The following is a 16,632-nucleotide window of genomic DNA, read 5'->3' as shown; positions in this document are numbered from 1 at the left end:
CTGCAAACCTTCTAAAACAGCACAGACAAAACTGGACGAGTATTCAAACCCAAATCACTTTAATTTCTGTTTACTATTGTAACCGGTTTCGAATATAAATAATGTAGTTACTAGTTTACCATGGTAATTTTTGCAGCGATTCATTACACGTTTGTTCGATTAAAAAATTATAGCATACAAATGCATGTATGTACTTCACATGAATTGGACCCTGAATAATGTAGAATCATTGAAGCTCATACCTGTCATGATGACTTTTTACGCCAGATGTCAGGCTTGCACTCAAGCGGTTACTACGGCGCACCGGCGTCCAGCGCTCCAAAACCGGACTTCAAGCCAAACTAGGACGCTCTTTTCCGCTCACTCGAAGTAGGAAAGCCGCAGGATGGAGTGGGGCCTACCGCTGGAACACATAGGTGAGATTCAAAACAGATCCCGCTGCACTTGCACTGCTTACTGCTTACATTTACAAGCACAATGTTTCCGTTTTTGTGAGTTTCATGATATCAGATAGGTTTGTGAAAAAAAATATTGTTTTTCTTTATCTTTCAAGTAAGTGAGTACGTTAGCCCCAGAGTGGGCACTCTGGAGTACTTGAGTCAGTTGGGTTACTATGAGCGATTCCTAAGAAAAATGTAAACATTTTAGTAAATAATCACGCTTAACGGCGTTTTTTTCTTTTCATTTATTTTATAAACTAATTTATTAATATACAAATAATCTAAAGCACCTCTTAATGAATTAACGTTAACGGTCTAGACAGGGTGTGTAATTTTAATTTCCTCACCGCTTTTTTTCAGCTGCATAGTCTGGTAAATGGTGTTCTCATGCTCCGTCAGCGAGCCAAAATAAAACATGATAACGGACTCGTGTTCACTCGCGCTGCTGCTTCTGTGAATAACGGTCTTTCCAAACACATTGATTCAGACTCACACTTCCTCTGAGATCCTGCTGCACTGTTACAGGACAACTGCAGGGAGGAACTCGACATTTCCAGATGAATTCATCAAGCATTTTGTGTCGGTATGTCATTTTAATAATAATAATAATAATAATAATAATGTGAATTAATATTAATAGATGATCACCTGAGATTAATTAATAATGCATTTAGTGTCAGCAAATATTTTTAAATAATAATAAATGATGATGATGATGATGATGATAATTATTATTATTTTGATAGAGGAAAACTTAACTAGATTAATTCATCATGCATTAAAAAAAAAAAAAAAACATGGTTACACCTTTACTTTAATTTACTTTAATTTCTCAGTTAATATCAGTGGTATGATATATTTTAGATGCAGCCGAAATTACAACACAAAGGTTACATGCACATATATTTAATTGTTTGAACAGAATTATTTGTAGGGACAATTTAAAAGCAAGCCGATGGATATGTCTCTAGCATCAATACTAAATTCTACTTTGTTTTAAATGTTTTTAAATATTAGTTGTTGTTTTATTGTCATCAGACTTCTCTGCTCTTTAGTTTCCTGGAATCAACGGCAAAGAATTTATATTCCACCGAAGCTAGATGAAGACATTATGCTGATAAAGACACTCTCTTAATTGATGCCAGGCAGTTATGTCAAGTCAAGTCACCTTTATTTATATAGCGCTTTAAACAAAACAGATTGTGTCAATGCAACTGAACAACATTAATTAGGAAAACAGTGTGTCAATAATGCAAAATGACAGTTAAAGGCAGTTCATCATTGAATTCAGTGATGTCATCATCCAGCTCAGTTCAGTTTAAAATAGTATCTTTGCAATCATTTGCAATCAAGTCAACGATATCACTGTAAATTAAGTGTCCCCAACTAAGCAAGCCAGAGGCAACAGCGACAAGGAACCAAAACTCCATCGGTGACAGAATGGAGAAAAAACCTTGGGAGATACCAGTGGTTCAATTCCAGGCTGCAGCAAAGTCAGATTGTGCAGAGGACTCAACTGGTTCCTGTGGTCTTGTCCCGTTGGTCGTCTGAGACGAGGTCTTTATGGGGGATCTGTATCTGTATCTTTCAGGGCTATAGAGGTCCTTTCTAGGTGCTGATCCATCATCTGGTCTGGATACAGACTGGATCTGGTGGCTACGGTGACCTCGGAATAAGAGAGAAACAGACTAATATTAGCGTAGATGTTATGTGAGCAGTGATGCATTGTAAAGCACAGCTGATACAACCACATGATGGCAGCATGTTGTATCTGGGCTTGACTATAGAAAGTGTGCGAGTGATGCAGATACATCCTCAGTCTATTTTCCTTAATCAATAGATTTGATTCTAAATTAAATCAATATCATTTATATATTGATTTAGTTTCAGTTGTGTGATAATTGTAAATGCTTCAGTTTGAAGTTTGAAGTCAATTGAAGTTAACTAAAATAAATATAATATACAAATTCACCTAAACTGGCTTACATCATGTTTCTAAATAATTTTCTGGCATTGTTACACTGGCCAGGAGCTCTATTCTTTTCAGATGTTTTTAGCAGAGCTAATGCTCTCCTTCACCTTAAGTTACCCTCACCCAGTTTAACCTCTCTGCTACTTGAGTATATTATGTTCTTTCTACTGTATATTCCCATCTATAGCATACCAGTCAACTGTTCACGAATCATGAACTCAGTTCATATACTTTAAGATGTATCATGCTATTCCACCATGATATAATGCTTACCATGTTTTAGCAAACAAGGTAAAAATCAGTGAAACACATCCCTTTCCTGTTTACATAAGATCTTCTCAGTTTACACTTCATGGCAGGGAAAGATGGAATTGATCTACTACTCTTTAATAGTTCATCACTTATGATGCTTCTTTTAAAAAGTCACGACTGCATAAAATGGATCCCGCTTCCATAAATGAAGCTGTTTTCAATCGATTAAAAATTTATTAGCAAAGATAAGGTGCATTGCTAGCCTACATTTTGCATAATTCATTTGGCAAGTTTGCCAAAACTCTTGTGGTTTGCCCTCCTTGTGCACAAGAAAGTAACTTCTAAGTTTTAACACACATGGCTCCGGCCAGGATCAGAAATAGCAGTTTTTGAAGCCTTAGCTGAGTGCCTGGCTGCACGTAGGGCTCAGGATAGATCTGCTGCTGTTTAAAGAGGACTGGATTGAATCATGTGTGTATTAACTGATTAGTGAGCTCTGGGAATCCCATTAGAGTCAGGCTACCATTGCCAATGCTGATAAAGTCCCTCTAGAGCCCACCATAGGCCACAGTCCATGGCAAAATCTCATCCTCTCAATAATGAAGCTCCCATGAAAAGCACTCATCTTTTTTTATTTTTCATTTTCACTAATGTGATGCCGTATTTTCATAGAAATGACTGTGGCTTTGTTTAACTGCATTAACTCTGACAGTAGAAAGCCTACATGTTATCTCATCCATGGTAACCATATATGTTCAAAAACGTCCAGCCATATTACTCTGTCTAGTGTTTCCTCGTTTTCCTTATGCAAAGCTTCACTTGTGGCACTTGCTTAGGCAAGCATTTCATATACTTAGGTTTGTGTTTAATGAGGTCCCTAACCCAAATGTTTCACTTATTTTTCTAAGCAATCAGACCACTTTTGCTTAGTGGATGAATCATCAGATCCCACTAGCCAAAGTCTAGAAATGCCTTTACAGCAACCACCAACAAACCCCTAACATTATGGCAAGATTAGTGCAGGAAGTACGACTCACATATACTCATGTACATATCAAATTATAATTGAGAATGTGCGCTCATTTACGAAAGATTGAGAACTATGAAAAACTTCTTCAAAAGAGTACAGTACACTATCAAATTGTTATTTTGGATATTCACCATGATAATATCATGCTATTCAATGCATCTCAGTAAACATGTCTATATACTGTAAGTATGTCTATACACCTTTAAATAAATTATATTTTATTTATATATTGATATATATTATGATGTATCATGCAATCAAATAACAACAATACTGTATCATGGTATGACAACTTATTAACCCTCTAACTCTAGCACTTCACTTCTTTTCTTAAAAAAAAAAAAACTAACAGTAGCTTCTCTAATCTTTTTGTATTCTACAGTATATGTTTTCTTTTTATTTATTATATAATAAAAAAAAACCTTGCTGCGTGTACTGCGTTAAGCTAACCGAGACTAGTTATAGCACTTGCAGATCATTGCTCTTTTGTTGATTTTGATTGCTTCCATTGTCCTCATTTATAAGATGTTTGGATAAAAGCGTCTGCTAAATGACTAAAGATAAATGTAAATTTGTCTGACTGTATTATTTGGCATTTTTCTGATTTTATCTTGTGAGATCCCAAGACTTGCCCCTCATCAGGTCACTGTCTAAGGTCTTGTGCATTGTGCACAATTAGTCAATTCTATCACAAGTACTTTATCCAGCTTATAGCCAACCTTACCTGATCCTACTGACCTGCCTAGCTCAGTTCAGCCAATCAGATACTTTCTTTTAGTATTGATTACTCCTCTACCCAGCCTCTATATTTAATCTCTCTATTCTTTTAAACATAAATGCAGTGTCCACATGGAATTCCATCCTTTCTGCACTTATTTTGTATTCTTTGCATACAAATCATTACTAATTTACATTGTTTACCTCTTATAATAACATCATATTCCATGAGAGAGCTATTGACAGCAATCTCCCAGAAGTTTTGATAAGGTACTGACCTCTGACCCTGGAAGGCTCTTGTTAGCTCAGGTCTTCTCTAGTGAGCATCGTGTGATGTCAGTGATAGATGCTTTGAGTAGCCAGGGCATGAGTGCTGAGTAAGTAATCCTATTTGCGCAACCTGAGCTTCCTTCTCGCTTTCGGCATGGCAATCTCTTGATCACTTCTCAACTCAATGAATCAGAAAATGTGTTCTTCTCTCTTCATCGCCAAGTTGGAATATAGATTGTGTAGGTATTTTGCCCTTGACTTTCTTTTGCTGCATTCTGTGAAGATGCATAACAACAATATGTAGGATGAAGAGAATCAAAGGAAAGACTCTTTGATGGAGCTTTCTCAAAGAGCAGCAAAATGTACAAAGAAGCCTAGGGAAGTTTATTATCTAACAGGTAAGCAAAATCATTTTTATTTCCATCCTGTAACATGATGTATAAACCTCTTTTGTATATTTACAAAAAGAGATTTTACAATATCCTCCTGATATGTAATTTATAATATTTTCCAACCAATTCTTTTATTAGTGTAAAATAATATTCTTGACCAAATTACTGTATTTTATATAAGCATTTTGCTTTTGTTTATCCAAATCTATTTTCTAGTTTTAGAAACAAGTTAGCAAAATACACTTACTATGATATTCAGCTTTATGAAATCTGTAAACTGATCTATGCTTTCTGAGGAAGAGCTGGTTTAAGTTGGGATCACAGGTGTGGGTGGGATGGGTTGTGTATGTCGAGATGAAGCCACACAGAAAGGGATTGTTTACAGCAGATAACACTATTATGTAGCTCAGTGCTTAATCTGGCACTGTCTTTTAAAGCACATGGTGACATCACAGGTCCAGTTTAACAGTCTGATGTGTCAACAATGGGATAAAATGTCGTAACTTAACTAATACAATAAGCAACAAAAAAAAAAATCTAATTCAAAAGTTTTTACTTTTCATTTCAGAAGCAGAACGGAGTGCTTTCAGCTTCCTAGAAAATACATATGATGTGCTGTAATTCCCTTTTTGTCTCTTTTCAGACATGGATGAGCCTTAATGGGCCACCTAAACTCTGAAGGGAGATTCAGCGAGTCCTTAACTCATGGGTAATGGTGGTGAGATAAACCTGTATATGCCATGGTAACATTCAGCGACACGACTGGCATCCACATGATGCCTCCACCCTCTTGTATACCCACTCCACAGTCACCAGGCTTGCGGCGCAAACAACTGCTGTGGCAAAACGCTGTGAAACACATCATCAACCAACGGGGGCTGAGACAGCAGTTTGGCGTTGAGCCAGCCCGGAAAATTCATGTCACTGATGCCTATATCGAGGAAATCAACCGACAGATACGCTGCAAAGCATCACGGGGTATAACTAAATGGCGTTCCTCGGTTGCCAGAATTCATCCATCCTTTTTCGAGGAACGTAGCTGTTCATCCAGTACTCAAACTAGAACATCTCGGGACTATGTCAGTGATGCTGACTTTTTTGTGCACTGGGGCCACATTATCCACGGGGTATATGTGCCAACATTGAGACACATCTTTAAATCCAAAGACCTTGAGAAACTCTACCAGCGCCATTCCTCACATACTAGAAGAACCTCATTAGTTGTCACAAACATTATTGATGCAGCTGCCAAACTGCACCTTCTTTTGCTCTACCTGGCCTTTGGTGCCAGACGGTTCAGACATACTGCTAGGCTGGTTTACGGGGTTTTTTTCATGGCTTGTGCAATTGCCCTGTGTATTTTGGTACTCACCTGTAAACGCTCACACTCCCCAAGATGGTTGCATTACGCTGGTATGGCTAGCTGGCTGTCACAGACTACTCAAGTGCTGAGTGGGCTGGCATACGGGTTGGAAAGAGACCAGTCCTGGTATGTACTTTTCACCCTGTTTGCCACATACACCCTATTGACATTGCCACTGCTCTGGGCTATTGGAGCTGGCACACTCACCTCAATACTTCACCTCACTACAGAGACAATACGTCACATCAGCGAAGTGGGACTGCTAAGAAAGGTAGAGATGCATGGATGACAGATATATGGATGGATCAATGACCAATTATATGGTGATAGATGTATGAGTTCCTTGGCTTATCAAGCAATTCATCTGTCAGTCTAGTTCTCTCAGTCACATCCATTTCCTTTTCCTTTCTTTTGTAAGAGTTTGATTCTCATTTGCCCTATTGGTTTTTCTTTAGATTCTCCCCAAGGCTTTACTATACACAAGCATGAATGTGGCAGGCCTGTTCATTCATTACCTGACTGACCGGTCCCAAAGACAAGCCTTTCTTGAGACACGCCGCTGCACTGAAGGCCGCATGAAATTAGAGACAGAAAACCAGAGACAGGTAAAAGGATTTGAAGTCTATATGCTGTGCTGAGATTCCAGTATCCTTTGTCCATTAACAAATTAGTGTTAATATGAACGATTGAAAGAACATACTGTATCTCGTATGTATAAACTTGGTGTAATGAAAATACCTGAGGTAAGCTTTTATGTCCTTCTCAGGAGCGTTTGGTGCTGTCGATCCTGCCCCACTTTGTTGCCTTGGAGATGATTGCCGATATGTCTTCTATGGATGATGATCTTGATCCACAGCATTTTCACAAAATATATATTGATTACGTTTGTGTGTGTATTTATACAGTATATATATATTTATGTACTGTATGCATATATATGTGTGTGAATAAGGTGGTGAGAAGAGGTGGTCCGGTGTGTGGTGCTCAGCTTTCTCTGTGCTCTGGTGTGCGGTGGCAGGGTGGGTCCGTTGTGCTCTCCCGTGTATGGTGGGGCTGGCGGTCACACGCTGATCTCTGCAAGCAAGACAGATCAGTAGGATTAGCTGGCTCTGCTGGAGACATCGCTCACCTCTGTGTTCGTTTGCTGTGCTTAAGTATGCAGTCCTTGATGATCCGCAGGTGTGGCCGCTCAGCCCGTGACGAGCAGGAGCAGGTGTGACTGCTCGGTTTTCCAGGGTGACGCTGATGAGAGCTCGGGACACGTGTCACACTATCCATCAGTATAAAGATGTCAGGTATCTCATAACTTCGAAAAAGTAATGTTTCAGTATTTTATAGGTGAGAACATTTGGTTTTCAAAAGCAAAGCTGTAATGCCACTGGAAATGTACAATATGCAGTTTGGAACTCATGGCAATATGCAATTCATGACTGATTGGTTTATATCAGAAAAAGTGTTAAAAATCGTAAGCCTTTACACTGAATATTGTTAGCAGTTTTCAATTGTAATGAAAAATAATACTAATTTCTTACTGTTATTTCTCATCATTTCTACACTCATTATCTTTCCTTCCCAGTATCCTCTTTGCTGATATAAAGGGCTTCACACTTTTATCCATGAACATGTCTGCTCAGGAGTTAGTGCGCTTACTCAATGAGCTCTATGGACGTTTTGACCGGCTAGCCGACGTAAGCTTTCAATTTATATCATTTTTTTTAAGTTAGTGCTTCCAATAGAGCTTGATCAATTAAGACCATTGACAAACACCACAATACATTATATAAAACTCACCTAAGACTTGTTTAGCTGATGATTCCAATGTTTGTGTTTTTAGGAATATGACTGCTTGAGAATAAAAATCTTAGGGGACTGTTACTACTGTGTATATGGGGTACCAGAGCCTCAGCGAGCACAACAACAAATATTGCTTTAGAAGAGTGCATGTCATGAACAACTGGAGTGCTAGATAAACTGAACTTCATTTTGGTTGCCTAATTCTTGAAAACTGAATTAATGGTTACACACATATTTTTGTACTTAAACTAAGATTAGTTTACTATATTCCTTAACTTATTTGTACAGTAAGTCATCAAGAATCTTTATCTGTATATCTTTAGATCTATAAAGAAACAACTGAACATTGACATGGATATGCGATTTGGGATCCACTCTGGCTCTGTTCTTTGTGGGGTTCTGGGTCTACAAAAATGGCAGTTTGATGTGTGGTCTTGGGATGTAGGCATTGCCAACATGCTTGAAGCAGGGGGGATCCCTGGGTGAGTGACCAAAACTTCATAAACGAGATATACCAGCAGTAGACATCTTATAAGCACATCCCAATGTTACATTTAAACAAACTAGTTACCAATGCTTGAACAGTTTGACTTGGCTTTTACAATGAACTGCAATCGTGTGTAACTCTTTTGATCATCTACATTGTCAACAGACGCATCCACATTTCACGTGCTACTTTGGACTGCCTGGATGGAAGCTACCAAACAGAGGACGGGCGTGGATATGAACGCAATGAGTTCCTACGAAAACACAAGATTGACACTTTCCTTATCTGCCACAAGGAGGAGGATCAAGATGAAATGGAAGCAGAACATTTAAAAACTCAGCAAAACCACCGCCCCTGGAACAAAGAGGTTCTATTTAGCAACTTCATTGATTTAATATCAGGCTCTATGTCAAGAAAGATAAACATCGATGACGATTTACAATTTTTGTATAATGGGTCTACTTCTCTGCTGAACTTTAACCTTACAGATATTGGCCTCCTTCTCCCATGGGTCTTACACACAACTTCCTACATCCTCAGTGTGCAGATCTACATCCAAGGCGATCAACAAACGGATAGAGCATGCTATAGATCTTCGCAGCAGTGAGCGCATGCGTCAGGAGCATATCACTTCAGCCACAATGGTGTTTAAGGATACACACATTGAGGAGAAGGTATAAGGGGCAGGATGTGACCTGTCTGTAATATGAAACAGTTGATTAGCTGTTAAGGTTAAATGTCAAACTTAACAAAAGGGGTATTTACAATTGGCTGCACTTGGCATTATACTGTTAGGATCAGTGTTGTAGTCAAGACCAACTCATTCAGGTTTGAGTCAAGACTAAGGCTAAGGCTAAAATAGGATAGAAGTCCAGACTGATTCCACATGGTCCAGACTCCATGACAAGATCAAAAACTATAAAAATATGGTTTTGGACTTGAGACTGAGTCTTGTCATGGATGCAGGAGCATGTGGACTTGACCCTCTTCTGGTCTTGACTTGGACATGAATGAGTTAGTCTCGACCTGTGTTGGTGGTAACGCATTACAAGTAACTTGTACAAGTAAAAGTATTACAAGTAGGGGTGTTGCCGGTAAGAGTATCAGTACCAAAAGGTTCCCGGGGCAAATTCCAAATGGAAGTGGGTACTTTGGATTGAGCAGGGCACGTGCGTGTTTTATAAGATAATTGAGGTATCCTATTGAAGATGAAAGCAGTGTTTCATGCAATGTCCGTTAAGTTATGGTAAATACTGGTTTGGTGTTTCACATCATGGGCCCTATTTTAAGGATCTAACGCATGGTCTAAAGTGCACAGTGCAGGTGCACTCAGGGCGTGTCCAAATCCACTTTTGCTAGTTTAACAACGGGAAAACGGTCTGCGCGCATGGTCTAAATAGGTTGGCCCTATTCTCTTAATGAGTAATAGGTGTTTTTTGGGCGTAACGTGCAATAAACATCAGAGTGTCATCACCCATTTCCTTTAAGAGCCAGTTGCTCTTGTGCCATGGCGGATTTGCTATTTACACTGCGGGATTTGCAGGCGCAAAGACAGAACACGTCTCCAGAGATGAAACGGAGCTGCTCATGCGTGAGTAAATAGCCTAATTTTGATACGTACAATGGCTATCCATTATGGCATGTAGGCATTTTTATATTCATGTAGCCTTCACAATAATAATCTTTTACATTTTAATCTTTTAATGTTTCATATTTAAAAATGTTTGCGTGCTGCTGTGTGTCCCTGTGTGTAATAAGAAAAGTGAACGTGCATTGTGGACCCGCAACGAGGTGCATTTTCTACTAATGCGCTCTTTAAATAACAAAAAAATTTTGCTAACCTGACTATAGACCAGGTTTGAGTTGGTCTATGGCGCAGTCTATTTTTAGTTCCTCAAAATAGCAATGCGCCTGAACACACCTCTTTTTTAGACCAGCACACCCATGTGTGCACAAATGGGTGAAAATGCATTTGTTATTTAAATAACACGGTGCCGTACGGGAAAATGAGAACACTTCACAACTAGCAAAAACACTTGCGCTGTGCCTTGCGCCGCGTGTATGATAGGGCCCCATAATTTGAAGTTGTTAAAATTGTTGTTTGGCAGAGTGAAACCTCCATTGGTACCTCTCTGTTTCTCTCTGTGAATGGCCTGTACAAGGCCAAAGACCACAGCGGCGAGAGTGGTCCTCCCACTCCGTTTGTCTTTGTCTCTATCTACAATCCCGTTGCTTGACAGTTGCTGCCTTTTGGTGCTGATGAAGTATGCTCGGACATGTCCCTTTCTCTCACTGACACCCTTTATAAATATCTCACCACGCACCTCTAGCACAAAGCCCCAGTCTGCTAGAATATTACTTGTGGCCTCAGGGACCTGAATCTTTCCACTGACTCCAGTACTGTCCATTTGACTTGCCAAATTCACTGTCATGCCCCAGATATCATACTGGGGTTTGGTGGCACCGATGACTCCAGCAACAACAGGACCATGGGCAATTCCTAAAGGGGTACACTGAAGTTACTCATATATACTCATTGTTATTGGCATGAATTACTTGTGTCTGTGCTTATTCATTTCACGTTCGGTGTGAAAGGGCTTTTAGATCTGCCTAAAATATATTTTTTTTATATTAAAAACATACAACCAAGCCCAGCCCAAATGAGAAAAAGTAACCAAGCAATGCAATTAGTAACTTTTTTAGGGAGTAACTCAATATTGTAATGTGTTACTTTTAAAAATAACTTTACTGCAATTTGTTATTGACTACAACATTGCTTTGGGTAGGCTAACAGATCATATAAATTGTTTAGCAATTCAACTGATCAAAACATATGAAGTTTCTGACTTTATATTTTTCTTCATGATTCAGTTCTCTCAGGTAAGGGATGAGATGTTTAAGACCAATCTAGTATGCTCCTTCATCATGTTTCTTCTTCTCATGGCTGTCCAAGCCCTCATTCCTGTACCCAGGTAAAGAGTTTACTCAATTGATGTTCAGCACCTGAAAAATATTGTATTTCTGTCACTTTGACAAACCATTGAGCTTAGATATGTTAAACCTCCCCTCCATTCCCTTTTTTCTTCATTGTTGTATTACAGGACAGCACTGCAGTTCTGTCTACTCTTGCTGGGATATCTATTATTGCTTATGATGGTCTTGGCTGAAGAGTTTAAACATTCTCCCAGTGTCCTTCAGCAGTTCTGCTGCTGGATCCATGAAAACAACAATATGCGGAACCTTCTCACTGTCATAGCTATAGCCATCAACTTTGGCATGGCTCTGTTTGACATGGTGAGACTTGGAAGACTTGGAGCACATATGATTTGTGATCTACCAGTTTAAATGTCATCATTTTGCCTCTATAGCATGCATACCCAAACATAATACATGTAGATATTTTGGGTGGTGTGGCATAGTTGATGTTGTTAAGTAGTAGTTGTTGTGTTGTTGATTCAAGCACCACTTGGCATTCATTGTAATTCTTCATCTTGTGATTATCCAGATATGGTGTCACTCTATTGAGACAAGAGAAATAATCACCAGTGAAACAGAGGAATATCAGACCAGCCAGAAGCCTCTTACTGCCTGCATGTATCCAGAGGTGTGGCTTCTGTCTGAACTGTTCTGTTGTGAAGACTCCGACTACCTGTTGTTGCATTTCATGTCTATTATATCTATGCATACAGTTCTTCCTTCTAAGTGGAGTGGTTTCTATGGTGACCTGTGTTGTGTTCCTGAGGCTGAGCTCTCTCTTAAAATTGGCTGTTCTGTTGTTGGTGGTGGTGATATATACTTACTTCATTGAAGTGTCCTTCCACATGCTGTATGTACATAATCCAGAGCAGGAACAATCAGGCAGGTGAGTGTCTATGCTAGATCTCTAGCATACTCTCTTTAGAAAAGCCTTTAAAATATGTTCATATGGTTAAAATTTATTTGCATTTTATGCTTACAAGGTCTCAATACCTCAGAAGAAAGGGAGTCTCAGTTCTGTTGATGGCAATGTTTGTCATAGCTGTGTTCTACAATGGTCGACGGGTATGAGTGTTCAGTTTTGACAACACATTGCCCTGAAGCATTGTATTCTCTATAGCATATAACTGGCAAGGGAAAATGTAGAAAAAATGAAATATACATCCTTATTCTGTGGGTCTTGCTTATTCCCTGATTCAGTGGGAAGCAACAACACGGCTAGACTTCCTGTGGCGTTTGCAAGCTCAGCAGGAAGTGCAGGAGATGAGAGATCTGAGGGAACACAATGAGTGTCTGCTGCACAACATCTTGCCTGCACACGTTGCTCGTCACTTCCTAGAAAGGAACAGAAATTATAAGGTACGTCAGAATCATATGTAAGCCACCATCACTGACGATGTTAATTATGAGTGAAAATGTGAGTGGTGCTTGCCTTTGTAAAACTTGCTCCCATGATGCTAGGGTGGTCTTATAATCCCCCAGGTGATAAAGAGAGAAAGTCTGATAGCTTAGATGAATATAAATATCACGCCTCAACACAGTTTAAGGTATCATTAACTCCCATAGCAATTTAAAGTATCATTTAGATCACTAAACCTTTAAAGGGATACTCCACCCCAAAATGAAAATGTTGTCATTAATCAAAAAAATGACAAAATGTTGTCATTACCCCCATGTTGTTCCAAACCCGTAAAAGTTCCGTTCGTCTTCAGAACACAATTTAAGATATTTTGGATGAAAACCGGGAGTCAAGTGACTGTAGCATAGACTGCCAAATAAATAACAGTGTCAAGGTCCATAAAAGGTATGAAAGTCATCGTCAGAATACTCCATCTGCCATCAGACTTGAAATCTGGGTTATATGAAGCGACGGGAACACTTTTGTAAGCGAAGAAGCATAAAAAAGTGTTCCCATCGCTTCATATGGAGTATTCTGACTACAACTTTCATACCTTTTATAGACGTTGACACTGTTATTTACTTGGCAGTCTATGGGTGTAGTATCCCTTTAAGCTATGGTAATAATGATTCACCACTAATAACTAAAAATAGCAAATAAAGGCCCAAACTTCATGTTCATCTTTTATCTTTGTCCAGGAGCTGTATTCTCAGTCCTATGATGAGGTGGGGGTAATGTTTGCCTCCATCGCTGGCTTTAATGAATACTACGAGCAGAAGGAGATCAATCACGAGGGAGTTGAGTGTCTCAGATTGCTCAATGAGATCACTGCAGACTTTGATGAGGTAGGACTTTGATAAAAGGTTGTATTTTCTGCTGTTGTTTTTATCTTATAAACCTAACATTGTTTTTGATTCTCTCTTTGAAAACTGTTGGAGGAGACATATTTTTTGGACATTGAGAAAATCAAAACCATTGGGAGTTGCTACATGGCTGCGTCTGGTCTATCACCTGATAAACAGGTAAACCATGTAAAAAAAAAAAAAAACTTAGTCTACTTCATTGATTATATACATTTAGAATTTCCCATCAGCTGTCTATGCACCATAATTGTTCTGTGTTTTATCCTGACAGTCTCGTGTTGTAAATGACTGGCATCATCTCAGTGAGTTGGTTCTGTTCGCTCTGGCTATGCAAGAGACCTTGAAAGAGATCAACAAAAAACATTCCTCAAACAATTTCCAGCTCCGCGTTGGTAAAGGGTCAATGAACAGACCTCAGTCAGAGTATATGCCATATTTAATGTGATGTAAATGAGGCTGTAAATAGAATAGTAAATTGTACTTGCAGTCGTTGTGCACCTAGGTGCCGGTCACAATACATTTCCACAAAATATGGGTCATACGACAGATTGAGCAGACTGTACTTATGTTTCGTACAGTCTTGTTTTGTTTCATGTCACATTCAGCAAGATTTCAGTCTATTCTTATAACACTGAATGCCTTCGAAAGACTTGCTGTTTTTGGATCTTGACAGACCCTGGTGACTAAACACTTTCATTCTAAAATATTTTCTTTTTTCCATCTCATTAAACATGTCAGCTTCTCTGATTAGGAAGTCTACACAGTCACATGTAATTCATGCCAAATAACAATGAGTATATATGAGTAACTTCAATGTACCCCTTTAGGAATTGGTACATTGGTCCTGTTGTTGCTGGAGTCATCGGTGCCACCAAACCCCAGTATGATATCTGGGGCATGACAGTGAATTTGGCAAGTCGAATGGACAGTACTGGTGTCAGTGGAAAGATTCAGGTCCCTGAGGCCACAAGTAATATTCTAGCAGACTGGGGCTTTGTGCTAGAGTTGTGTGGTGAGATATTCATAAAGGGCATCAGTGAGAGAAAGGGACATGTCCGAGCGTACTTCATCAGCACCAAAAGGCAGCAGCTGTCAAGCAACGGGATTGCAGACACAAGTAGAATAATGACTATTTTTTGTACCAATTTCATAATGTATATTTTCATGAACTTCACTTGGGCCACACATTTAGTAAGGTTCTTGATACACTACATGCTTTGAAGATTTGCACATACAGTCATGGCCAAAAATATCGGCACCTTGGTATATGATCAAAGAAGGCTGTGAAAATTAATCTGCATTGTTAATCCTTTCACAAAAATCTAACCTTTCATTGGATAATAAGAATTTAAAATGGGGGGAAATATCATTATGAAATAAATGTTTTTCTCTAATACACATTGGCCACAATTAACGGCACCCTTTACTTCAATACTTTTTGAAACCTTCATTTGCCAGTTTAACAGCTCTAAATGTTCTCCTATAAAGCCTGATGAGGTTAGAGAACACCTGACAAGAGATCGGAGACCATTCCTTCATCCAGAATCATTCCAGACCCTTCAGATTCCCAGCTCCATGTTAGTGCTGCTTCTCTTGAGTCAATTCCACTCATTTTCTATAGGGTTCAGGTCAGAGAACTGGAATGGCCATAGTTCACAAATTAGTGAAGTGGCTTTAAGAAAAGAGCTAGAGCAGTGAAAATTCCCATTTCCACCATCAGGGCAATAATTAAGAATTACCAATCAACATGAAATGTTACAAAACTGCCTGGAAGAGGACGTGTGTCTATATTGTCCTAATGCATGCTGAGGAGGAGAGGGGCAGGTGTGGCCTAATGGTTAGAGAGTTGGACTTGTAACCAGAAGGTTGCAGGTTCGAGTCTCGGTGCTGGCAGGAGTTGTAGGTGGGAGGGAGTGAATGAACAGCGCTGTGTTCCACCCCTCAATACCCATGGCTGAAGTGCCCTTGAGCAAGGCACTGAATCCCCAGTTGCTCCCCGGGCGCTGGATATAGCTGCCCACTGCTCCTGGTGTGTGTTCACGGTGTGTTCACTTCTCACTGCTGTGTGTGTGCACTTGGATGGGTTAAATGCAGAGCACCAATTCCGAGTATGGGTTACCATACTTGGCAAATGTCATGACTTTCACTTTTTTCACTTTCACTTTAAGTGTTTAAGGTGTCTCCAAGGACCACAGCTGGAGAATTGCAGAAAATAGTTGAGTCTCAGGGTCAGAAAACCCTAAAAACAGCACCTACATCACCACATGTTGTTTGGGAGGGTTTCAAGAAAAATTCTCCTAGCTCATCCAAAAACAAACTCCAGCATATTCAGTTATCGGACACGACTGGAACTTCAAATGGGACTGGTCAGATGAAACAAAAATGAGCTTTTTAGCAACAAACACTCAAGATGGGTTGGGTGAACACAGGGATAAAAAGTAACCCGTGTGTCCAATGAAATATACTGCTGTATTTTTGATGTTGTGGGCCTATATTTCTGCTGGAGGTCCTGGACATCTGGACGTCTTTGATTCTATCAAATACCAACAGATAAAAAAATCAATAAGTGACTGACTCTGTAAGAAATCTTATAATGGGCCCTTTTTGGATCTTCCAACCGTATAATAATCCAAACTCAAACCTCAAAAACAACACAGAAATGGGTCACTGAGCACAA

At 39.3% G+C, this 16,632-nt stretch overlaps 1 protein-coding gene and 1 long non-coding RNA gene across 2 annotated transcripts; both read left to right on the top strand.

Annotated features, from left to right (window-relative positions):
- The first annotated feature begins 241 nt into the window (after positions 1-241).
- On the top strand, positions 242-1,714 carry LOC122141007. Its single transcript, XR_006157477.1, has 3 exons — positions 242-416; positions 966-1,023; positions 1,496-1,714. It is a non-coding gene; the product is annotated as an uncharacterized LOC122141007 (long non-coding RNA).
- Positions 1,715-4,122: 2,408 nt separating this feature from the next.
- Positions 4,123-15,261, top strand: LOC109058863 (adenylate cyclase type 8-like). Its single transcript, XM_042746666.1, is given in 21 exon segments — positions 4,123-5,079; positions 5,717-6,353; positions 6,355-6,399; positions 6,402-6,707; positions 6,892-7,041; positions 7,203-7,319; positions 7,718-7,731; positions 8,013-8,124; positions 8,271-8,375; positions 8,531-8,712; positions 8,883-9,084; positions 9,206-9,391; positions 11,589-11,689; positions 11,819-12,011; positions 12,223-12,321; positions 12,407-12,579; positions 12,677-12,758; positions 12,894-13,052; positions 13,791-13,937; positions 14,022-14,114; positions 14,227-15,261. Coding segments are annotated over 20 exon segments (3,180 nt in total). The 5' UTR covers positions 4,123-5,079; positions 5,717-5,813; the 3' UTR covers positions 14,401-15,261.
- Positions 15,262-16,632: the final 1,371 nt, after the last annotated feature.

The sequence above is a fragment of the Cyprinus carpio genome, chromosome B20 (assembly GCF_018340385.1).
Source record: "Cyprinus carpio isolate SPL01 chromosome B20, ASM1834038v1, whole genome shotgun sequence".
Classification (NCBI taxonomy): domain Eukaryota; kingdom Metazoa; phylum Chordata; class Actinopteri; order Cypriniformes; family Cyprinidae; genus Cyprinus; species Cyprinus carpio.
This window is presented reverse-complemented; position numbering and strand designations above follow the sequence as displayed.